The sequence below is a fragment of the Pleurodeles waltl genome, chromosome 3_1 (genome assembly GCF_031143425.1).
Source record: "Pleurodeles waltl isolate 20211129_DDA chromosome 3_1, aPleWal1.hap1.20221129, whole genome shotgun sequence".
Lineage (NCBI taxonomy): Eukaryota > Metazoa > Chordata > Amphibia > Caudata > Salamandridae > Pleurodeles > Pleurodeles waltl.
The window spans coordinates 842,120,627-842,146,609 of record NC_090440.1 but is presented as its reverse complement, the minus strand read 5'-3'; the positions used below and the strand labels follow the sequence as shown (position 1 = coordinate 842,146,609).

Here is a 25,983-nt window from a genome sequence, read left to right as displayed (position 1 = left end):
AGAGATAACTTGCCCTGTTGTCACGCGGGCCAATGGCTTATCATACAGACCCATATTTATACTTTTTTGTGCCGCTTTTGCGTCATTTTTTGACGCAAAAGCAGCGCAAACTTACAAAATACAATTGTATTTTGTAAGTTTGCGCCGCTTTTACGTCAATAAAGCGCCGCAAATGTGGTGCTAAAAAAGTATAAATATGGGCCACAGTGTCTTAATCCATTGAATCTATCCAGCCCCAAATCCCATCACTTCTAGCGTGCCGATACGAAAGTCCCAGCTCAGCGTATCAAACGCCTTTTCTATATCCAGGGACAGGGCCACCGCATTGGTGGGGGACTCATAGTTGGCGCTGTGTATTATACAAAGTAATTTTCTAATATTTAGGAAGGTATTTCTGCCAGGTATAAACCCTGATTGATCCTCATGAACCAAATGCGGCAAAAAGGGAAGGAGTCTGTTGGCTAAAATTTTCCCCAGCAACTTGCAGTCTGTGTTGAGCAAGGAGAGGGGGCTGTATGATCGTACGTCTAGGGTGTCGCGGCCAGGCTTTGGGAGCACAACTATAAGAGCCTCGTTCATCGAGTCAGGTAATTGTGTCCTATCATGTGCCTCATTGAACACTTGAAGCAGTGGCTGTAGGAGGTGATCAGTTTGAGATGTCAGATATTCCACTGGTAGGCCGTCTGAACCAGGTGCTTTGTTGCGGGCCATCTGTGATAGCGCTAAGCAGATTCCTCTGTACGAATTGGACCATATAACGCGTCAGCCTGCTCAGGCTGTAAGCGTGTCCGAGGAGCGGACACTGAAAAATCTGCCTTCTGCATTGCGGGTGGAGGAGGAATGGATGAGTATAGGGACCAATAGTGATTGTAAAAAGCATCATTGATTTCTACCTGTGAATTTACTATCCGCCCTGAAATTAACCGGATTGCTCCTATGGGCGAGGGTTGAGAGGACTGTTAGACAAGCCAGGCCAGTAAGCGGCCTGCCCTATCTCCCTCTGCATATTTACGTGTCATATAGTGTCGATAATCATGTTTGCTCAATCTGGTATACTCTTCTCTGTGACTTGCCCTCAGTGACTGTAGCTCCTCTACTGTCATCTCGTTGCTTGCCACTGCGGTCTCCACCTCGCGCAGCCGGGACTCCAGACCCGCAATCTCCCTTATCAACACCCGTCGGACCCCCACCGAGGCAGCCATACAGTGTCCCCCACCACCACCTTGTGGGTGTCCCATTCAATTGCACAGTTAGAGACTGTGTTATCATTTATAGAGAAGTAAGTGGATAGACACTGGGCAAGTTCAGCACAAAAGGGGGGGGTCAGATAGTGCTTCCACCTGCAGGTGCCACGTAGAGATCCATGTGCGTGGCTTACCCCAACCCAGTACAGCACATAGAGGGCTATGGTCTGCTATAGTGCGAGCCAGGTAGCCCGACGCATGGATCTTTTGTATTACAGCCGGCGATGTGAGAATCATGTCCATCCTGGTATGTAGAGCGTGGACGGGGGAGTAAAAGGAATATTCGTGCTGTGACGGATGTCTCAGTCGCCAAACATCACATAGACTGTTTGCGACTTCCATGTAGCCAGCTCGCGTGAGATACAAAGGCTCGGGGCAGTCGGAAGTGGTGGAAAGGACCTATCCATGTGAATGTCCATGACACAGTAAAAGTCTCCACCCCAGATGCTATCTACTGCTGGATCGTGGAGCAGTCCGGTTGATAATGTGTGTAAAAAAACTGGTTGATTAGTATTGGGAGCATACAGCGCCACTAGTGCCAGTGGCGCACCATCCAGGCTTCCCTCCACTACCACATATCTGCCATCAGGAACAATCTGTGTGCAAGTGACCACATAGGGCACCCCCAGAGCGATTCAGATCGCTACCCCATGAGCAAAAGATGAGGATACCGTGCCTAACAATTGCCCCTTCCAATTTGTCCGAGTTTTATCCAGAGTGGCGTCCGACAGGTGTGTTTCCTGAAGCATGGCAAAATGTACCTGGTGATGTTTTAAGTAGGCGTGTATGCGCTGTCGCCTGCGCGGATTCGCCATCCCCCTTACATTCCATGTAAACACGTTATATCTTGGAGTATGCGATTGTCGTTGCACAGTCATAGAAATACGGGAAGGTAGAATGGTGGGGGAGCGCAGGGATCCCAGCCCATGATGACCATAAGGAGTACCCGGAGCATCCTACCCCAGCTATGTTCGCCCCCGAGAGCCCACAGCGTACTCACCACTCACTAGGATAAGTGTAATGTGTGGCATGGACGTAGCAGTCCCATGTAAAAACAGAGGGATAACCCCATTGAAGAAAAATAAGAGAAATAACAACAGTAATAAACAGTAGCACTGAGGCCCATATTTATACTTTTATTTTGTACGTTTGCGCCGATTTTACGTCAAAAAACTACGCAAATGCGGCACTAACAAAGTATAAATATTGTATTTTTTATGTTTGCGCCGATTTTGCGTCAAAAAACGACGCAAATGCGGCGCTAACAAAGTATAAATATGGGCCTGAGTGTGCAAAAACAAAACAATTCCTGCTAGCAGGCATAAGGTCGAACAGGTCCATATGGAATGGGGCGCGGGTGATGTAGGCCAGCTTTAAAGGTGCACATTCCCAGCCCTGCGGATGGACTTACTCAACTCACCTTACAGTGTGCCAACAGGGGAGGCCCAAGGGCGTTCACCACGCTCCACACACCTCATCTCTGTCAGATCTCCAATGGTACCTCCGACCAGCCGCGTGGAAGGCCCAGGGACTCAGTACATACACAGTCAGCTAAAATAAGTGCAGGTCAAATGTCACCTGCCGAACGCGGGGTGAGAAGCGGACCTGGGAGGGAGTCTGCAGAGTCAGAATGGGTTTCATGCTCAGGTTTGCTATCACCTTGCTCTAATGTCTCCGCTGGATGATCGGCCACAAATCGCGTCACCTCGCGTAGTAGACGGGAGCGCTGCTCCACAGTTGACTTGATCTTTGAGCGCGGCCGGCATCTGCATTTCTCCTTGGGGGACAACCAACCCTCCTCTGAGTTTTCCAAGTGTGCAAACCGGGCAAGACCCTTGGCGTGAAGCCAGGTCCAGGCATCATCTGATGAGGTGAAGATATGCACCGTGGGCCCGTCCTGTACACGTAGTTTGGCGGGGAACAAGAGCGCATATTTGAAGTTATGTTCACGAAGGCTCTGGTAGAAGGAACTACGTTTCTTCTGGACTTCCGCGGTGAAGTCTGGATCAGCTGTGATTGATGCATTCTCAAATTGCTGCGGTCCCAACTTGCGAAACAATTGAAGTATGAGGTCTCTGTCCCAATAATTGAGTAACTTGGCTATTATGGGACAAGGATGTGCTCCCGTCGGTGTTGGTATGCCCGGGACTCTGTGAGCTTGTTCAATCGAAAAGAATTTCGGGATTTTGTCCCGTAAAACAGTCTCTGCCAGCCATTTTTCTACAAACAGTTTGGCACTAGGGCCCTCAGCTCTCTCTGGGAATCCCACCAGGTGGATATTGTTCCGTCTTGATCTACCTTCGGCATTATCAGCTCTGCGCTTCAACCCATCCACCTCTGTCGACAGACGTAGTACCTTTTCTTGTAGTGTTTGGGCCGTTGGGACCAACCCAAAAAGGTCCTTCTCCGCGTCCGAGACCCGGTCTGCCAACACGTGTTGGTCGGCCCTGAGTAGTCTGACATCCACCACTACTTCTCCGATCTTTGATTCCAAGGTGGTCTTGGTTTCCACAATGGCCTTCAACACTTTCTAAAACTGCGAATTATGGTTGCACAAAGTGAGCTCCATCTGCCGCAACGCCTGGATAGTCTTATCCTGCTCCTTAGTTGGGGCGTCTGGAGCGTCCATAGCCCCCGAGGGTGCTTTCGCCATCTTTGGCTTGCCCATTTGGCCCCCACAGCAGTGAAAGAGGCTGCCAGGGGAGAGCCTTCTGATCAAAACCGCCCGGATTGTATCCCTTCAGATCAATAACTTGGGAAAGAGATCATCCGCGCTCAGGTTTTTAACTGATCACCCACAATAGTAACAGGTTTCCGCATCCATGTACCTACACTTTATTCCACTTGGTATCTACTCGGCAGGTGGTGGTAAATGCAAACCACAGGATGTAGAGCACAACTGCCCCTGCGGGGGCGAATGGCACACCCAGCACTTTTTCTGCTGCTCCCCTTACGTTAGAGGCAAACTTTGCCCGCAATGGTAACAGATGTTGCTTACCTCCTTGTAGGGCCAGGTAACACAGTAGACCGGGGCCACACTTGTTCAGGCCAGGGACCCGGCCACTTCGTAGCTTTTATCTAATCCTGTGTCTTGTGGTGCGATAATGTAGCGCAGCACCTCTTCGCTATTAGTTTCTTCCTTACAGCGGGTTTACAGCGGCACCCAGGAGGGAACGCACCAATCTACGGGCCCCCAGGACCGATGGCACCGGAGCAGCACGGCCTGATGTGCGCCGCCGACCAGCCGCTCGTGGTGCGCGCGGCACGCTCAACCCCGTCCATGAACCGGACGGTGTCACAGGACTCCTGCATCCAAGCCGAGCGGCGCGGGGCAGCCGGAGCCCGCCCTCGGCCTCCGCACCATCGGGTAGGCACCTCAACTCACGAAGGCTCGTGGCCGCGCCTCAGGCCTCAACTCCGCCCGGTCCGATTCGGGCTAAGTGCCCCTCCACTCAGCCTCCTTAAGCGTCCACGCGGCCGATCACAGCCAAGGCACCCCCAGCGGCCCCAGGTCAGCGGGGAGACATGCGATCCGCCAACATGGATCGGGGATCGCTTATTAGCAGGAGATTTTGTTCGGCTGGGATCGGAGCTGCAGATTATGCTGCCTCTCCGGTCGCCATCTTGGCCACGCCCCCTTGAGGTTTGTGGCCATGTGTAATGTAGACAGTGCACGAGGTCATAAATGTGACCCACTCGCAATCCCTAAATGCTTTCCATGTCTCCTTCTGTCTGGGCTGAATCCACAGAAGTATATGTGCTGATTGATGGGTCTCCGTTTGGAATGGATCAGGCATGAAAGGATCATGCAGTGACCAAGCAGTATTTGATTGGAGGAGCCCCATAAAAATGAACTATGCAAGAGAGCTGATTGGACAGTTCTAGTGGTAAATATTGGGCAGCCTGACCAGTACTTTGTTCTAGGATCATCTTTAGCCCACATGTGAGCTGCACACTTGTGTAGCAAAGAGATTTGAGTTCCAGGGGTAACACTCTACATCTGGCTGTTGTCCTTAAAAAGTGAGACAAACACTTGGATTCAAGAACTATTTAATACAGACCTATTCTTATGAGAAAATCTAGGGTCATATTTATGCAACATGGTGCAAGAGTGACACAAACGTTAAATGAGATTTATGATCCCACACAAAGCCACTTTGTGTAATGTAACACAGTACAGATTGCTGTGTTACATTACTCTGCGCCAGGGATGTGTTTCCACGGATGTTACGTAGGTTTTCCCACACAACATCAATGGATTTTGACCAATTCCCAGATTCACAAGAACTTGTAAACCTGGGAATACTCTAAAAAGAAACTTCTCCTTGTTTTTTCCTTTTTCCTCTTTCTATGTGTGCTGCATTCTGCAGTACATGTAGAAAGACGAGAAAGCCTCTCAGGATTGTCTTTGTCCTGGAAGGTATCTCTTCCTGAACAAAAACACTCATGCATGCTACACAGGCACCCTTGCACCATGGTGCAAGGGTGCCTGCATTCGCTTTAGGCTGCCAAAAAGGGCATCCGCTCAGGGGGAAAGGACAGAAATGTGCCGTATTGGACATTCCTTGCCTTTCCCTGTGACGTAGGGCAGCGCAGCAAGGTGACTTGCTGTGCTGTCCTGTGCCACAAAGGCCATAAAAATGGGCCCTATTGTTTAGCGCTGAGGTGCTATAGCAACATTTAGACTCAGATCTGGCTAGGAAGGGGGTAAATAGATCTGGTTCTTTACTAACCTTTATTTTGTGTGTAGTGAAAGGAGCTGGGTTCTGGTTGCAGTATTCCCACCCCCCACACTTTTTGCCTGGTTTTAGATGCAACTTCCACTGAAGTGCACTGGGTTCCTGCTAAGCAGGCCCCCAGTGCCAGTGTTCCACCCTGAAGCAAGACACCAGGGGCCTGATTTATGACAAGATTGTGCCGCCTATGCATCATTTTTTGATGCAAAAGCAGCACAAATTGACAAAATACAATTATATTTTTTTAAATTTGCACCACTTTTACCTCAAAAAATGACAGAAAGGCAGTGCAAACTTTCCATAAATCAGGCCCCCGATCACTTGACCCCCAAGTGACCAGGCCCTTCAGCTCCTATAAATCTCTAGTAAATGGTACCCCTGGTATCTAACAAATGGATACTGAAGAGGGCCCCTCAGAGCTGTAGCACCACTCAGAGCTGTAGCACCACTTGTGCCACTCTGAGGGACCCAGCACCAACCTTATGCTGACTACCATTGCAGACTGCCTCACAGCGTGTGTGCCTTGTCCCCTAAACATTGCATGCAATATATGTCTAGCTGGCCTTACAGTCCTAAGGCAGGGTGCATTATATTACATGTGAAGGCATATTTGCATGTGCAGATATGCCTCTGCTATGTCTTTGTCGATTTTCAGACATAGTAAGTGCCCAAGAAATGTGAATCCTGGGATTTTTGGTATCAAACATCTCAGAATAATAATCCTTCACTGATCCCAGTGATGGATTTATTAACAAATGCACACAAATGGCACCTTAAGGGGGCCCCCTGAAAACTACTAGTGTGTTGACTGACTGGTCCTCACCATTTCAGCCACCACAGGCACATTTCTGGAATCCCAAGGTGAGAGCCAGTGCTCTTGAGGGCTTGAGACAAAAACATGCCCTGGCCAGAGGTGTGACCTCCTCTCCCAGGCAGGATGGACATTCCAAGGTGGGGAGTTTCAAAGGCCTTGCTGCCTTTGTAATGCGACCCAGTTCTCTCCAAATGGCAGAGATGACCAACCCTCCTGCCTGACCCCACTTGTGGCTGCAGCACAGGTGGGAAAATTAGTTAAATTAGGACGAGTGCCCACTTCATACCAGTCCCGCCCATAAGGTGGATGAACTGAAGTGTACACCACTTTTCAAATTCCTCCATCTTGTTTGGAAAGAGTTAGGCCTCTAGGGTTAGGGCTATGCCCATTTCCCAGCTGAAGAGGTCATAAGAAGGCTGTAGTCACCCCAAAGGTGGTCAGCCCATTGGCTACTGCTTGGCACTCCCTGTAATGCCCCTAAAGTGACTATTTAGGTGCCAGCCCTGAACCCTAGAACTCAGATTTCGACAACCTAAGAAGACCTGGACAAAAAAGAGGTGCACTCGCAGAAGAAGAAAAGAAGAAGCAGCCTACTTTGACCCAACCCCTCCGGCCTGCCTGCATAAGAATCCTGAACAAAAAAAGCCAACTTGTCCAGCCTCCAATAAAGACTCAAGTCTCCCGTGGACAGTGGACAGTGGACTTGCCCTGCAAGAAGAAAACTCCAGAGAAAAGACTTCAGCTACTGGACCCCAGAAACCCGACACTGGAAGTAACCACTGCACCCGATGTCCACGACCCGAGGTGAAGCCAACTGATGGTGGCAACATGGGTCCCCAGCTGCCCAGAGACTGAGTCCAGTGTGGTCTCACCCATCTTGGACTTTACTGAGACACCTGCAGCCCGAACACACAAGCTTCATCTCCTACAGGCTTGTGAAGAGAGAAAATCTGTCAGCTTCAGCAACCACTGCACCAGTGACCCCCCCTGCTGAGCTGGGTCATTGGTGCCAACAATGTCCCCCAGCTCCTAAGAGCTCAAGTACACCCTGGATCCACCACTGCTAGCCTCCTCCACTACACCTGCAGCCTCAAATTACAGGATCCCCTACTGCAAGTTCTCCTGGATGTGAAAACGCGATGCCTAAGGACACCCCCACATCCGTTGCCCCTGGGAACAGGAGAAGAGGACCAAAGGTGCACCTATGTCCCTGAGCACCCCAAGTCTACTACCTACTTTTTTGTTGGCCCTGACTAGCTGTCTAGCCAGAGCCAGAGCCTGAAGCCTGACTTCAGCCTATCTTCACGAGCACCAAACTCCCATAGGTAACAATTGGGCACCCAAAATCGTACTGCACCTCTGCCCCCGGCTACCCCAGTATCACTCGGTGTAACCTATTGGTGTGGTTCCAATCAGTGCCATTATTTACCTTAACTCCCTGAGATTCACTTTGCAAGTCGTGGTTAAACCTGTGCTTGCTGAACATTGTTTTCCTCTTTAGGATAACATTTAGAGAACTCTGAAAAATGCACTGAGTGATCTGAAACTGCAACGTCTTTATGCTTAAAAGTCTACTTACCTGAATAAGAAGTTCTTGGGATTGAAATATATATAAAAATAAATTTTACTTTTCTAAATTGGTCCCTGATTTATTCTTTGAGTGTGTATCATTTTCCTCTGTGAGTACAGCAAATGCTTAGCACTACCCTCTGATAAACCTATCTGCTCGCCCACACTATCACACATAGGCCCATATTTATACTTTTTTAGCGCCGCATTTGCATCATTTTTTGACGCAAAAGCAGCGCAAACTTACAAAATACAATTGTATTTTGTAAGTTTGCGCCGATTTTGCATAAAAAAATGGCGCAAATGCGGCGCATAGAGTATTAGTCATATCTACTTTTGCATCTGTAATACTAATTGGGGATCCACTGGACTCTCTGCACAGTGAACTTTATTTTAGTGCACTATATAGAGAGCCAGCTTACTACATGTAGCATTCGTATTCACTTTTATCTGTAATAAAGGACTTTTCTTTTCATTATAAACTAAAGCACTGCTAGAAGCAATACTTATTCTGAGCTGGTAGTTGCTGGTAGGCACCACCTGAACCAATGTTAGGTGGTGTGGACACTGTATATTTGTCTCACACATAGCTGTCCTGATTATGAAATATTAAAAGAAAACTGGTACAAATGGTTCTGTTATTCTACTGGCTATAATAAATTGCCAACAGCCTTGTACCATCTTCTGACAGAATCACAACTACAGCATAAAAAATAGTCATAGTTTTAGACACAAAATACTAACAACTAAACATTTATAGGAAACTAACTATATTGTGACCTAAATGGTATAGTGGTTCATTGCATTAAGTGTCCGGATGTTAGTCATAATCAAGACACTTCCTCGATCACAATAGAAGGTGTCTATGAATCAGTGTTACTCTCCAGTGGTGGAAATGGGTGGAGGCCTCGTAAGAAACCTATTGTACTTTTTTCTTGCAAATCAAGCACTGGATGGAATGGCAACCTTATTGAGGTATATAACTGTGCTTCATTGTGTCCTGTGCGCCGTGCTCACACCAAGGGGGTCATTCTGACCCCGGCGGTCAAGGACCGCCGGGGCCGGGGTCGGCGGGAGCACCGCCAACAGGCTGGCGGTGCTCCGCAGGGCATTCTGACCACGGCGGTACAGCCGCAGCCAGAAACGGAAAGTCGGCGGTGTACCGCTGACTTTCCGCTGCCCATGGGAATCCTCCATGGCGATTCCGACCCCCTCACCGCCATCCTGTTCCTGGCGGTTTCGACCGCCAGGAACAGGATGGCGGTAAGGGGTGTCGTGGGGCCCCTGGGGGCCCCTGCAGTGCCCATGCCAATGGGCCAATGGCATGGGCACTGCAGGGGCCCCCGTAAGAGGGCCCCACTTTGAATTTCAGTGTCTGCTCAGCAGACACTGAAATTCGCGACGGGTGCTACTGCACCCGTCGCACACCTTCCACTCCGCCGGCTCCATTCGGAGCCGGCTTCATCATGGAAGGGTGTTTCCCACTGGGCTGGCGGGCGGCCTTTTGGCGGTCGCCCGCCAGCCCAGTGGGAAACCCAGAATGACCGCCCCGCGGTACGGTCTTCTGGCGGTCCCAGCCAGGCGGGGTCAGAATGACCCCCCAAGTGTCTAGTTACCACTAAGGCCCATATTTATACTTTTTGTGTGCCGCATTTGCATCCTTTTTTTTAGGCAAAAGCGGTGCAAAATTACAAAATACAATTATATTTTGTACGTTTGTGCCGCTGTTCTGCAAAAAATGACGCAAATGAGTCGCAAAAAAAGTATAAATATGGGGCCAAAGAGTCAAGTGCTAAAGGGCCAAATTCAATTTGGAGTTCAGTTATACTGGACACCAGTAGTTAGCAATTCCAATAGAGGCCAATAAACTATGACTTCTCAGAGACTCCAGCAACCAAACTGCACAGTGCAAAACCAACCATACCTTTATGCATCAAGGACTACACCTTTATAGGCCAAGCAGTGCAATTTAAAAAACAAGCCAGCTCCAAATGAAAGCTGGTAAAGAGAACCAAGAGGAAACATTATTTACCTTCAGTAACACTATGGGGGTTATTCCAACTTTGGAGGAGTGTTAATCCGTCCCAAAAGTGACGGTAAAGTGACGGATATACCACCAGCCGTATTACGAGTTCCATAGGATATAATGGACTCGTAATACGGCTGGTGGTAAATCCGTCACTTTTCCGTCACTTTTGGGACGGATTAACACCTCCTCCAAAGTTGGAATAACCCCCTATATGTACTTGCAGATTCATGAACTTGTGAATCCACAAGATACCCCATTGAATCCAGAAACTCTTGCAATAGCGCCCCAGGGCTGACAGGCACATTAACTGTGCTCTTTTCCATTCCCTCAGAGATGTATACAAGACTGATAGAGATTGACAGTATGATGATGGTGTACACACAGAACTAACTTGGATCCTTGTTAACAAAATATGCAAGGCCATTCATAAGAATGTGAAGACTAGTGGGTCAGTGGAGAATTTGCAGAAATGCAGAATATCCACCAGTAGGGCTTCTACTAAACTAAAGTAACTTTTTTTTTCTGATGGATACTTCCATCCACAGTTTTCTCACTTGTGAATTAGTACAAAAACATTTGCTCCAAGGAGGTGGGTCTGAGAAGACAGTCACACCAACAGGTTTTGTAGCACAGACCTGGCAATATGACCATCGCTGTGGACTCTGGAGCCTTAGTAGTAGTGAATGGTGAAAGTGTAAATTGAAGCTCACATTACAGCCAGGCATGCGAGAAATTAGTCTCTTTCTAGCATAGTTACCCCCACTTTTGGCCTGTTTGTGAGTGTCTGCCAGTGTGTTTTTACTGTGTCACTGGGATCCTGCTAGGTGCTCATAGATAAAAAAAACAATATGTCAGTGTGTTTTGCCTGTCTCACTGGGATCCTGATAGCCAGGGCCCAGTGCTCATAGGTTGTGGCCTAATGTGTGTTGTCAGTAGTGCTTGACTGTGCCAATGAGGCTCTGCTAGCCAGAAAGTCAGTGCTTATGCTCTCTCTGCTTTTAAATTTGTCACTGTAGGTTACTGACTTCATATACCAATTTCAATTGGCACACTGAACCCCCCTTATAAGTCCCTAGTATATGGTACCTAGGTACCCAGGGCATCCGGGTTCCAGGAGATCCTTATGGGCTGCAGCATTTCTTTTGCCCCCCATAATGAGCTCAGTCAAACCCTTCCACAGGCCTACCATTGCAGCCTGGGTGAAATAGTGCACACACTATTTCACAGCCATTTTCACTGCACTTAAGTAACTTATAAGTCACCTATATGTCTAAACCTTCACTTGTTGAAGGTTAGGTGCAAAGTTACTAAGTGTGAGGGTACCCTTGCACTAGCAAAGTTGCCCCCACATAGTTCAGGGCCATTTCCCGGGACTTTGTGAGTGCAGGGACGCCATTATATGCATGCACTACATATAGTTCAATACCTATATGTAGCTTCACAATGGTAACTCTGAATATGGCCATGTAAGGTGTCTAAGATCATGGAACTGTCCCCCCATTCCAAATCTGGTATTGGGGAGCTGATTCCATGCATCCTGGGGGCTCCACTATGGACCCCCAATACTGCCAAACCAGCTCGCTGAGGCTTGCACTGCAGCTACAGCTGCTGCCACCTCACAGACAGGGTTCTACCCTCTTGGGGTCTGGGCAGCTCAGTCCCAGGAAGGCAGAAGAAAGCATTTCATTTGGGAGCAGGGTGTTACACCCTCTCCCTTTGGTGTTACAGGCTGGGGAGAGGTAGCCTCCCCCAGCCTCTGGAAATGCTTTGAAGGGCACAGATGGCGCCCTCCTTGCATAAGCCAGTCTACACCGGTTCAGGGACCCCTTGCCCCCTGCTCTGGTGTGAAACTAGACAAAGGAAAGGGGAGTGACCACTCCCCTGTCCATCACCCCACTAGGGGTGGTGCCCACAGCTCCTCCAGTGAGTCCCAGACTTCAGCCATCTTGCTTTGCAAGGTTTGGGGGCACTCTGGAGTGCTCTAGGTGGCCAGTGCCAGCAGGTGGCGTTAGAGACCCCTCCTGATAGGTCCTTACCGGATAAGGTAGCCAATCCCCCTCTCAGGGCTAATTAGGGTCTCTCCCGTGTGTTCTCTTCAGATTCTACTTGCAAGTTTTTGGCAGGAATCCTCTGCAACTACTACTTCATCCTCCAACCTTGGATCAACCACAGCCTGCTCCAGGAACTGCTGTAACAGCAACAAAGTATCCACAAGGGATACTTTTCTTCTGCAACTTGAGCTCCAGCCAGCAACTGCAACAGTTTCCATGGTGTGCACGCTCTGAGGACTCCCTGTCTTCACCCTGCACCAGAAGGACTGAAGAAATCTCCAGTGGGTTGACAAAGTCACTTCCCTGCTGAAGCAGGCACCTTCAAAGTTGATGACTGGTTCTCTTAGACTCCTCTCCTGGTGACGAGCGTGCTCCTTGGAACACAGAGGGTGGACCCCAATGGCACAGACTGTCCTGAGGTCCTGCTGTCCCAATTTGAAGGAGGTAAGACCTTGCCTTCCCCCAGAACGACAGTACCCCTGTGCAATGCGTCTTCTTCACCTACTGAGGCCTCTGTGCACTATTTGCTAAATTCCTTTGTGCACAGCCTGGCCCAGGTCCCCAGCACTCTATCCTGTGATGCTTCAATTCGCTGAGTTGTTCTCTGGCGGCGCGGGACCTTACCTTGTAGTGCTGCACCAACAGCATTTTGCACTTCCTTTTATCCCCGTGTCCTGGGACTCCCGTGGGTGCTATCTGGTGTTCTGAAGGCTCTCTGAAGTGCTGAGAGCCCCCTCTTCCTCCTCACACAGAGTTGAGGCCCCCAGGTCCCTCCTGGGTCCAGATAGCACCTATCTGATGCAAAACACAACTTTGCGGGAACTAAGGCTTGTTGGAGGAATCCAGTGCCAAAACTCACCTGCGTCCAACTTCACGATGTGGGACATCCAGTGCATCATGCAGGAACACGCTGACATCTTCCTTTGGTGCATTTGTGCAGTCTTTGTCCAACCTGGGACTTTTCTTTTGCACCCTCTTCCAGGTTGGCAGGGACTCCTATCCTTCCTGGAACTTCTTTCGACTTCTGGCCTTGGTATCCTTTCCTTGAAGGTCTTCAGGTCCAGGAATCCACCATTTGTTGTTTGCAGACTTGGTTGGTTCTTGCAATGACTCTGATCACAAGGTGTAGTGTGTCCTAAGGAAACTTGCAGTACATTACTCCTGCTTTTCTGGGCTCTGGGGTGGGGTAATTTACTTACCTTTACTGTATTCTTACTCTCCCAGCTATTCTGCACACACTACACTTGTCTAGGGGGGAATTTGTGATTTGCATTCCACTTTCGTAGTATATGGTTTGTGTTGCCCCTAGACCTATTTTCTCCCATTCCATTCTATAGCATTTCCTATTGTTTGCACTATCCTATGTCTAATTACTTACCTTATTTGGTGTCTAGTGTATATATTGTGTATAATACTTACCTCCAGAAGGAGTATTGCCTCTAAGATATTTTTGGTACTGTGTCAGCCAAATAAACTACCTTTATTTTGGATAACACTGTGTAACTATAAGTGGTATTGCAGGAGCTTTGCATGTCTCCTAGTTCAGCCTAAGCTGCTCTGCTATAGCTACCTCTATCAGCCTAGGTTGCTAGAACACTACTACATTTCACTAATAAGGGATAACTGGAGCTGGTGTAAGGTGTAGGTACCCAAGGTACCCACTATAAACCAGGCCAGCCTCCTACAAGGTAGATTTCCAGAACGTAAGCATGCCTGAACAACACTGAAAAATCAGTTTGATGGTATGCACCTTGGTGCAATTGTCTCCTTGGCAAGGCGATAGCATAACTTAGAGCATAGGGCAATCCAGCAGGAAATTATCAATTCTGGACCGCCTTGCGCTTCCTGGTTCCAGTAAAGCCAAAAGTTGATCATCAACATTATGGTCCCGATACCTGTCAAAGTTAATGCTCAGGAACCAACAAGATTTTAAGTGATGCAGCTTCTCCTCCTCCTTCTTGGTAGGATGCAGGAGGCAAAGAACATCAGCAAGGTAATTAAGGGGCAGATTTACGAGCCCCTTGCGCCTCCTTGTGCCACATTAGCATCATTTTTTTTTATGCTAATGTGGCCCAACAAGACCAAAATCGCCTCACCAAACATACAAAGTAGCGCAATGCATGCACTGCGCCATTTTGTAACCCTTTGCGCTACATTATGCCTGTGCCAGGCATAATGTATGCAAAGGGGAGTTTCCCCATTAGGGGGGCTGAACAAATGGTGCAAAAAAATCTAAGATTTCTTTGCGTATTTTTTTCCGGCACTTATAACCCTTGCTCAGATCAGAGGTTAAAAGTAGGCACACCATTGTTTACAATGGGCCTCAGGAGCTTTGCAAAATTAGCGTCAACATTTTTGATGCAATTCCTGCAAAGGTTGTTCCCTAACTTCTGCCATGGTGTTCCGTATCTTAGATACAGCACACACATGGTGGCATTAGGGAGGCACTAAGGGGCACAAGAAAAGTGGCGCTGCACCCACTTTTCTTAAATCTGGCCCTAATTGTCTTCCGGAAAATGGGGTATTCACCTTAGGTAGAAAGGACATTCTCAACTGAAACACTAGCATGCCTGTAAAGAATAAGGTCAACTGAAAAGGGAAGGAAAGGACCCACAACTGACTTATGCAATTAGGATTGGCAACAGACATAAGAACTACCATCTTCAGTGTAAGAAGCTTCAATAAATAATTGTACATGGGCTCAGATGGTGAATACATCGAAAAAATAAGTGGAGGCCTCGTAAGAAACTTTGTGGGCAGCTGGGGTTCCACTGGGGAATGATGAATAGAGAAGGTGGGACACAGATGGCCATTTAAAAAGTGAGGGCTGATCCAGGAAACAATGGAAAGCTGACAAGTCAGATGGGTAACATTTCACAGTGTCCATGGAAAGTCTTGCACAGCCGAAGAAAATACAGTCCATAAAATAATCATGTCCTGACTGGATCAACTTTATTCTATGCTCAACATGAAGAAGTGTTATCAAAAACCATAATAGACAAATTTTGTGACAGTACAGTAAACAGCAAGGATGAATTCCACCACCTTCCTGAGTAAATCAAAGGCACTTAATTGCCACATTTATTCTCAAAGCATTGGGATACAGGTGATTAATATTCCAGTGGAGATTTGTTCCTTACAAGAGGTTGCTCTGAACAAAAGAAGAAGAGGACAAACGGGGAGATAGAGCAATCTTGAATACCACACTCTTACAGCCGAGCCCTGAACAGGCAAGATCTACTGCACATAATCTTACTCATTATTGCTCTTAACCTGAATGATAAATCGAATGCGTGTAAATGGAGACTACAGTTTATCTCAAGAGAAATGCATTCCCAGAGTCCCTTGCAATAGAAACTGCAAAACAGCAGACACTGAGCATTCTCTGGGGCATGCCCAAGGGACCAAAGATCGACTGCAACAGATGTTGTGGTCGGCAAGATGACGCCTGCTCAGTATGTCTGCCTTGACATTCAGAGAGCCTGCATAGTGGCCCACGCACAGCCAGACATTGTAAGCTGTGGTTCAGTGTCCCAACCCAGAACTTTGAGACATATGGGCTAAGAGAGCACACTCCTATGTTTGTTTATGTACCACACAGCAGTGTAATGTCCATGATTTAAATTAAACACCCAACTCCAGACAGGGGGTGGAAAATCTTTGAATACCAACTGAATCAAAATAAAATGATGGACTGTTTGGAGTGTTTGAAAAGTTTCAGCAACTTTTGTACTACCAACTGAATCACCCAGAATTTTAGCAGACTGATTTGACACCTGTGCTCTACAGGAGAACACAGACCACAAATCTCCATAGCATTTCCACCTATGGGACAAAACATCTGTCATCGCTGTGACCACTGCCAGCAGAGGACAGAATGGCATGCTGCAAATCAGATGAGCCTGCAGGCCACAGGATTCCCTTGGAGAAATAGGAACCTTTTCCATAACGACTGGGCTAAAACAGATACCAGTATAGGTCTAGCATATGCCCGTGATGTGCTTAACAATCAGAATGCACTAAGTCAGGCATCCTCGCAGCTATAAGAATAATAGCAGAAATAAGACCAATCAACCAAAACATTAGCCATATGAAAGTAAGTGTAAAATAGCTCAGGATAGTATCAAGAATCATTAATGCCATAACCCATATCACTCCCTTAGGTGAAGCAAGCTTGCTGTATGTGCAACATTGACACTATATCATACACTTCATAGGTAGCCAGGTTCAGATTAACAATCAAACACAGATAGATGGGTAAGCCCTACTGCAAACGCTGGTGAATCTGTATATAACTGTTCAGAGAAAACCAGGGGCCTCATCTCCAAGGAAACGACCCAGCATGGTGCTGCAAGCCAGCTTGCTGCACCACGCTGTATCATTTTGAAAGTGCAGGGATGTGTCGTATTTATAGAAAATTGATGCATTGCTGTACTTTCCTTTGCTCTGGCACACAAACTGTTGCCTAGCACCAACACAGGAACCCTTGGACTATGATGCAAGGGTGCCTGCGCTGCAGGGATGATTGTTTTCCTCTTTATATATGTGCTGCAGACTGTAGCACACATAGAAAGAGTAAACAATGAGGAGAAATAATGTTATTTTTCCCCATTGTGCCATTTAGTGCCACCTGAGGAGGCATAAGAATCTGATGCATTCCTAGCCTTGTAAATCTGGGAATGTATCACATTTCATCAGATTGCACGGGTGTTGCCTGGGAACACCCACAGCAACATCCATGGAATGCCCCTTTCATGCAGTGGTATACGTGAAAGGGGATCATATTTACAAGGCATAAAAAGCACACAAAGTGGCTTTGCATGGCCTTGTAAATATGGGCCGGCACACTGCACCACTGGAGCCAAAATAAAATTGACACAGTGTGCCACTAGGTCCTTGTAAATGACCCCCAAAGTTTCTCCAGATACTTAACTTATTTTACATTACTGGCACCCTAATATAGACAGTCTTTACTTGTATCGAACCCTTCATTGTCACCAAACCTACAGTGAGAAATGAAGTGGATATGAATAGAAAAGTGGATACTGTAAACAATTTTTCTTTATGAAGAGTATGGAAACAGTTACAGTGAAATACATCACAGGGCATTAAAACAAACACAGTGTGCACTCTGTGCAAAACCTGTCCAAAAAGCAACTATTCACCTTAAATACCCAGGGTCTGAAGGTGCTAAAGGTCATACTAAATCCACCCTTCATACTGTGGTGAAAACGTTACAGATGGTCAGTCTTCTGAAGCTAATCAAGTAGATTTACATAGGTTAGTACCTGGTGTACACAAGCTTTTATATAATGTAGAAATTGCTGTGCTGAGAATACTCTGTTTAAAAACTCTAGACTGCTTTCAATACTTATAGTCTGATTCAGAGTTTGGTGAATGGGGTTACTCGATCACAAACATGAAGGGTATTCCGTCCACCTTATTACAATCCCAATATATCCTATGACCTATGGCAGTGACCTCAAACACTGTGGAAACTGTTCTGGTTGAATATTGTTGCTCAAAATCATGTTTAGAGACTAAGGGCCACATGTACAAAGCATTTTTCTAGTCACACGAATTGGCCCGTTAGCGACTAGAAAAATGCTTTTTGGGATGTACAAAGCCCAAACTGCGATTCGGTATTAGGAAGGGGCGTGTCCAGAGCGTCCCTTCCTAATACCGAATCTAATGGTATGTATGATTGTTTTGTGACAGTGAATCGCAGTTAGCACCAAATTTTGTGAATGCATGCCAAAACGTTTTTTAAGAGCAGGCAGTGGTCCCTCGGAGCACTGCCTACTCTTAAAAACTGAAACTGAAACTTTCATTTTTTTCTTTTTAAACGCAGCCTGTTTTCCTTTAAGGAAAATGGGCTGTGTTTTTTAAAAAAAAGATTGCTTTATTTAAAAGCAATCACAGACATGGTGGTCTGCTGACACCAGCAGGCCACCATCTCTGTTATTTTTGCGATTCCTGGTGGGTCGCAAATTGCGACATACCTCATTAATATTAATGAGGCAGGTCTATTTGCGACCCACAGTGAATTGCAAAAGAAACTCAGTGGAGTTTCTTACAATTGGAATTGAGATTTCCTAATTGCGATTCACATGGAATCGCAATTAGGGAATCGCAATTCCAAATATTCGTACATGTGGCCCTAAGGGGCATATTTATGAAATAATGACAAAGCTCAGAGCAGCAAGTCATCTGTAAAGGGCAGGAAAGGGCAAGAATATGCTGTCCTTAACAATATATGGTGTATTCCTGTCATTTCCCAGCACTGGCTCACAATAAGCTGCCTAGCACCAGCTCAGACACTCTTGCACCATGCTGCAAGGGTGCCTGCTTTGTAGGCAGGATTGTTTTTGTATAGGAAGGAGAACCTTTGTTCACAAAAACAATCCCCTGTGGCATTTGTCTCTTTCTGTGTGTGCTGCACAGTCTCACCCTCAGCCATTCTTGCTTGTATCATTCATTTTAACCATCATGCTCTGGGGATTTGAGTCTAAAACACATCAAATCTCACACCTTGAGCACTCTGCTTCAGAGTGCAGGACACAGAGAAGAAGGAAAAAAATAGTACAACTAAACATATTTCTCCTTGTTACGCCTCACTTAGGGAGGTGTAGCAGTTTTGGTGCATTCCTAGGTCTACCACTTATGGTAAATCTGGGAATGTGTCAAAATCCATGGTTGTACTGTGAGAATGCCTCTCTAGTGCACAGTACTCAATGCTGTGATTTGTACTGTGTTGCGTTACTCTAGATTTATCAAGCCGTGTAAAAGATCTGCACTTGTCAAAATACTTCATGATGGAGATCGCAAGACGACTGTTAAACCCATTGGCATGGTTTCCCTGCCTTCTGACCCCCTGATTTTGATCCTGTGCTGAATTTCGTTATTGCTGGCTTCAGGACTCTGGGCACTTTACCACTAATAACCAGAGGTAAAGGGAAAGTGCTGGCTGCCTAAATTGTATTGGTGATTGGTTTATCCATGATTGGCATATTTGACTTACTAATAAGTCCCTAGTACCGTGCACAGTGTGTTCCCAGGGCCTGTAAATGCTACCAGTGGGCCTGCAGCAGTGATTGTGCCACTCACAAGAGTAGCCCTGTAAACATGTCTCAGACCTGCCACTACAGCGTCTGTATGTGCAATTTTAAACTGCCATGTCGACCTGGCAAGTGCACCCACTTGCCAGGCCTAAACCTTCCCTTTTATTACTTGTAAGTCAAAATAGGCCCAAAGTAGTCCCATTGTCAGGGTGTAGTGTGTTTAAAAGGTAGGACATGTACTGGTGTGTTTTATGTGTTCTGATAGTGAAATACTGCTATATTCAGTTTTCTCTATTGCAAGGCCTTTCTCTCCCATCGGGTAACATGGCCATTGCCTTGAAATAACTTTTAAGTGTAATTTCCTATTTGGAGCAGATAGAGATCTGGAGTTTGGGGTCTCTGAGATCTCAATTTAAAGATACATCTTTTGGTGAAGTTGTTTTTTGAATTGTGAGTTTGAAAATGGCACTTTTAGAAAATGGGCATTTTCTTGCTTACCCATTCTGTGCCTCTTCCTGTCCGTGGAATACACTTCTGGGTCAGGATGGCAGTTGGGCTGTTTGTGAATTTACTCTAAACAGTCACACAAAGGGACCTGAGGTGTGCCCTGCACATCCTGATGGGTCTTCCTGAGCCCGAGTGGCGGGAGGAGCTGACACTTGTACCTGGAAAGGGCTCTGCCTGTGCTTACACAAAGCAGTCTCCATCTCCCTCAAGTGTGTCTGGGGCCAGGGCAGGGAAAAGCAGGGTTGTGTGCACTGCAAAGACTTCTCTTTGAAGTTTGTCTACTTCTAAGACAGAAATGGGTATGAGTAACTGGACCTCTGACCCCACATACTTAGAACACTTCTTGACTGAGAACATTTTGCCAGGAAGAAGAGTCGGATGCTGTGGGAGGGACTTCCACTCTGCCTGTTGCTTTGTTGTGCTGGCCTGGTGCTTGCTGTTTCTACCCTGGGAGTGAAAGGATTGGACTTTGCTTACTATATCCTGTTTTCCAAGGTTCTCCAGGGGCTTGAACTGAGCTTGCCTCCTGTTAAGAAGTCACAGGGACATCAAAGACTTTAGCTGCCAGTCCCTGGGCTCTTCTGCTGAGAGTCCTGACTTGCCAAGTGGTGCCAACTGCAGTCCCTGGGCCCTTGGAAGTGTATTTTGGTCACCTGAAGGGAAAAATCCATGCACTGACTCACTGTGGCTGAAATATCGATGCAGGGCCTGTCTCACAGCTGGAGACTTGACACAGCACCGGTCTCGCAGATGCAGAATCGACACAGCACCTGTTTCACCACAGTTCCACGAACATAGCACTTCTGGATTTTCCACGCATTGTCCTTGGGCATCAATTCTTCATCGACCCAGCACCACAGTAAGGAACCAAGGCCACGTGTCTGGAAATCATTGCATCACCTTTCCCGTGAGGAAAGAATTGATGCATTACCTCCTGTGTCAGTAAGGAACCGATGCATCACATCTCCAGCGAGGAAAGAATTGAATCACTTCCCCTGCATAGTAAGGAACCAACGCATTGCTTTTCTTTTTCAGAAACTCACCTCACCTTTGGGTTGCATCATCTTTCTTTTTGACACATCCCAGGTACTTTGTGTTAAAAATATACAACCATTGATTTCTATGGATTAAAACCCATCTAAACTTTTAAAAAGTGATATCTTTACTTGTGTATATTGGATTTTTGTTGTCTTTGGCTTGTTTTACTCAGATAAATATTGCCCATTTTTCTAAACTAGTTTGGAGGCCTTTTGTAGTGTTTTTAATGTGTTACTTTGTGTGTGTGTGTGTGTGGGTGGGTGTGGGTGTGTGTACAAATACTTTACACATTGCCTCTGAGATAACCCTGCCTGCCCAGGTACCAGGGGGTTGAGCAGGGGTTATCTTAGGTGTCTGACTCCCTTACCCCAGCTAGAGTGATGATCCCTACTTGGACAGGGTGCAACCCAGCGGTGGCTCCTCCACTAAGGTGGAGAAGTGTCGCCCCACTGCTCTGAGCAGTGCAAAAAAGGAAAAATAAAATGATAATAACACAATGTTATTATCATTTTATTTTTTAATGATGAGCCAGGTTAGGGTGGGGTGGGGCTGGGCTGTGTCACAGGGAGGAGGAGTGGTATGTGCACTGTAAGTGCGTAAGACGGTTTGGCCAGCCAAACAGACATGCGCACTTAACATTTCTCCACCTTGCTGTATTGCACAGCTGGGTGGAGAACATGCACAGGCTCCCACTCCCTGTGTGAGCACCGAACCAGGCTGCTCAGACCAGTCATTACGCTGCTCTCAGGCTGGTGGCAGCAGCGTTGTGATTGACTATGGGGAGTCTGTGAACCTGTGTGCTGCCAGGAAGAGAAGAAGACAGAGGAGAGGTGGCGACCGTTCACAGGTAAGTGAACTTTTATTTTATTTATTTGTTTATTTTTTTAATCGAGGCCCACCCTACCATTACTTTTCCATAGCGGCCCCACTGTTGCAAAGCACTGCCAACTGGAGGCCCCATTTCTATCAAGGGGGCAATAGTAGAGTTCTGTGGATGTCTGATAAGTGGGCACTGGTAGGCATCAAAAGAGGTACAGTGTAAGACATGTAAATGGTTGGAAACAGGAATATCGCCACTGTACGCGGCAGGTAGAATTTTTTTTATTTTCGCTCTCTTCATGTCTAGCAGGACGTTCGTGTGTATTACACCTTATCAGAATAGATCCCCATTAAGAAAACTCTGTAAAGGTCTCAAAGCCTAAAAGGGTACTGTGTATTATCCTTTACAATAAAGCTACTAAGAATAGTTACTTTTTGAAAAAAACTATCCCAAACTACTACTTTCCCCCATACAATTTTTATTAGACCTGGCCTGAGAACAGATTTATCTTTTTAATCCAGCCTAATTTTTTCCCCTAAAAATAATAATACAAATACACTCAGAAGAAGCTTTCCATCAGCCCTCTTAATTCGATGTTCTGCTTGAGTGACATTCACATTCTGCTTCCCTTACCACAGCACGCAGCATCAGACAGTGGGTCAGCCCACTTTAACCAGTGTCTCTGTTCCCTGTGAGTGATGGCATTTTGTTTGTACAAGTGCACTTTCGCAAGATTTGGAGTGGGAGAGTCCTCTAAACCCCCCTCCTTGTTTCGCCAACGCGGGCGCGGGAATGTGACTACACAACAGGGCAAGAGTGAGATGCTTTTTCATTTGTGAAAATACACCCGTCCCTGATTTCTCACAGTGCAAAATAGGAAATGCAAAGGCTACAGGCCTCGAATTCCTGGACCTTACACACACACACACATGCGCGCGCACCAAGCCTCGGCAAAGCAAACGGGTAGGGTTTTGGAGCTATTAGCTTTGTCACTGCAGTCTACTGAAGCTGTGCGGCGCCTGGAAAAAGTAAAAAGCCTTGTGGGCTAGGGTTTGCAATTCCCAGTATCACGTCTGTCCCAGTTTGGTGATCTCAGGTATGACTGCAGCCCTGTTCTTCTAGAAATGTGTTTATTGCTGACAATGGAAGAGGGTAGAATAGACCTCAGGGCTTCTCTCCCCTTTTGTGTATTTAAGTAGTAGGGTATTGCGACACTGGAGATGGAGCCACATGAGTGCAATATTTAACCTCAAATTCTTACTATATGCTAAAACCACTGGGACATGGTAAACTCGATTCCAACGGTAGTCTGAGAGACACATAGAGTGGACACAAAGTGGACTAGTCTAGGCCGACATGTTATGCAGACTCTTTCGAATCAGTGCAAGTAATGAGTGCAATGCTACAATGTACACAAAATTAACTACTTATGTTGGGTACGGAGACAGGTGTATAAAATGTACTAAACATATGTACAGTAAATTGTGTCAATGTGAACGATATACTTAGTTCAAATAACTTTACTAGTGTACTGTGTAACGGTGCACATGCTCTGAATTTATACTGAGTTAGTTGAAATGTTATTATTGGAATTATCTAACCTACAATTGTTTATGTCATGTCTGCAGCAGTAACATTATCAATGATGCCATTGGTGATGACATGTGATCTCATCATTGAGATGCAGGAATTAGTCTTTATCAATTTGTTTCTATTCCATATTGTATAATACGTCCTTGCAAATTACTTTTTGTAACCTTCCGTTTCTCACCCTCCTTTCTACTTCTTTTCGCTTTTGCAGCATACGACATGGTTTGCTTTACAAGAACATTGCCTTGCCAGAGATTACACATTTGGATCTTTTTCCTAATTCTCATCACTCTTGCTCTGATCTTCTACATACAGATGTTATGGGATCGTACAACTGGAGTTCTATGCCCCATTCTAGACACCACAGTCTCATCGGTGCAGCCCCCTTTGATCATTCTGCTCTGGACTTTTCCTTTCGGAGGGCAGTTCCCCCTCAATCAGTGTGCGGAGCGTTTTGGCCACACGGGTTGCTTCTACACATCTGACCGAAGGTTTTACAAAAATGCTGACGCCGTTATCATGCACCACTGGGATATCATGTACAATATAAATAGTTTGCCCAAAGAACCAAGGCCACACAATCAACGATGGATCTGGTTCAATTTAGAGCCTCCAAGCAAGATTTCCAATATAAACATGCTAGAGAACCTGATAAATATCAGTATGACGTTCAGACGTGATTCAGATATCTTCACCCCATACGGATGGACTTTATTGACCAGTAAGCCTCAGAACTTTAGCATTCCAGTCAAGTCCAAGCTAGTGGCATGGGCGACTTCTAACTGGGACCCAAAAATCCGAAGAGTCCACTATTATGAGGAGCTAAAGAAACACCTGCATGTGGATGTATTTGGACCAGGTCATCAGCCACTCAGTAGAGGCGTACAAACTTCGGTCTTCTCCCAGTACAAATTCTATCTTGCTTTTGAAAACTCTGAAAATCAGGATTACATCACTGAGAAGTTTTGGAATAATGCACTGTTGTCAGGGACAGTGCCTGTTGTTTTAGGCCCTACCCGTGAGAACTATGAACTCTTTGTTCCCGGTGAAGCCTTCATCCATGTGGATGATTTCCCCAGTGCCAAGGCGCTGGCTGAATACCTTCTGGCACTGGATAAGGATGATAAGAAATACCAGAGTTATTTTACTTGGAGATATCGATATGAAGTGGTGGGAGTCTCGAGCTGGCCAATGCACTACTGCAAGGCATGCAGTTACCTAAATCAGCCCCCAACCTACAGGACTATTCCTAGTGTGGCCAAGTGGTTTACATCATAAGGAGATGTATAAAACTAGAAATAAAAAAGAACACAGCAGAGAAAGCAGAGCACAGACAGGAAGAAGGAAATGTGTCAGATGCAAAGCCACAAGCAGAGGGAGAGAAGGGGGCAGAGCCAAAGAAAGGGTGGGAGGTAGAAGGAAATAGGGAGGGATCCATGAGTAAAAGGAAGCTTTGACAATTAGCAACTGGGGGTAATATCCAGAGAACATCAAAATGGGAGGGAAAGAGTGCCTGAGAGAAAGAGTACTTTTAAAAACAACATAGATGACTTGAATCTGACTGGCAAACAAACCACCACAATAGAGACAAAGGCACAAAGAAGTCACTGATAGGCAGTGCTTAATCTGATGCGGTAGAGGCAGGTGGGGACCATTTGCACTAATTTTTGGTGGCCGGCACTTATTTTCCCTCATCAGACTTTCATCCAGACCAAGAGAGAGACATACACGAAAAGGGGAAAGAAAGTGGAAGAAAAAGACAGAACAACAATTTCAAAGGGAGAAAGTGGGAATGAAAAAAGATCTGCAAGAGCGAGATAAAGGGGCAGTGAGTATCTGGAGCTAAAGGCACGGGGCTCCGCAAAACTGTAGGCCCTGGCACTTATTGGTTATAAATTAAGCACTGCTAAGATGCAAGTAAGGTTGGGTGGAAACTGAAGAAAGAGTTACAGAAGGTAGGGAAGAAAACAAGGATTTACTACCTTCATAACCGTAAGCTGCAATCCCATCCAAGACCTCCTCCTGCACACTAAAAGACAATCCCTTGATATTTGTTCTTCCACCTGTTTCTAGACTGACATTGCTTGGTCACCCTGTACTGTGCCATCTACTGTTGAATCACTGTTGCATGCATCGATTTTACCTGTTAGTTATATCTCCATTCAATGTGCCCCGATTCCCAAGTACTACTTAGATTTTTTTTTATTGTAGGTGACTACAATGTATTTTGATGCAGGATTCAAAACCATGTATGGAATAAAGTCTGTGATTAACTGTAAGTGTTTTATGAATTATTCTAAAATACTAAACTCAATGCCCTGCTCTCAACTGGGGTTTCCTTTCGAATTACAGTAGCACTGCCATCCAAAAGTATGTCAAATGTCTTCCCTACAAAGGCTCCCTTTGCCACTACCACTGACATGTTTACTCAGAACTTTGTGTGTGGACATCTTGGTAGGACTACAAAGACTTATGAACTATAGTTACAATTAGAACGCAATGCAATTCAACAGCTTAGTAAGTT

General features: G+C 46.3%; 1 protein-coding gene across 2 annotated transcripts in view; it reads left to right on the top strand.

Annotated features, from left to right (window-relative positions):
- LOC138284690 (3-galactosyl-N-acetylglucosaminide 4-alpha-L-fucosyltransferase FUT3-like) overlaps nt 1-25,738 on the top strand; it is a 75,295-nt gene extending 49,557 nt beyond the window's left edge. Inside the window, exons 1-2 of one of the 2 annotated variants that reach the window (XM_069223766.1) lie at nt 22,710-22,965; nt 23,671-25,738. In XM_069223766.1, coding sequence (XP_069079867.1) covers nt 23,679-24,737 — 1,059 coding nt within the window. In that variant the 5' untranslated portion in view covers nt 22,710-22,965; nt 23,671-23,678 and the 3' untranslated portion in view covers nt 24,738-25,738. Of the gene's footprint in view, nt 1-22,709; nt 22,966-23,670 lie in introns of those variants that run through there. The other variant, XM_069223765.1, reaches the window with a different exon arrangement.
- The last annotated feature ends 245 nt before the right edge of the window (nt 25,739-25,983 follow it).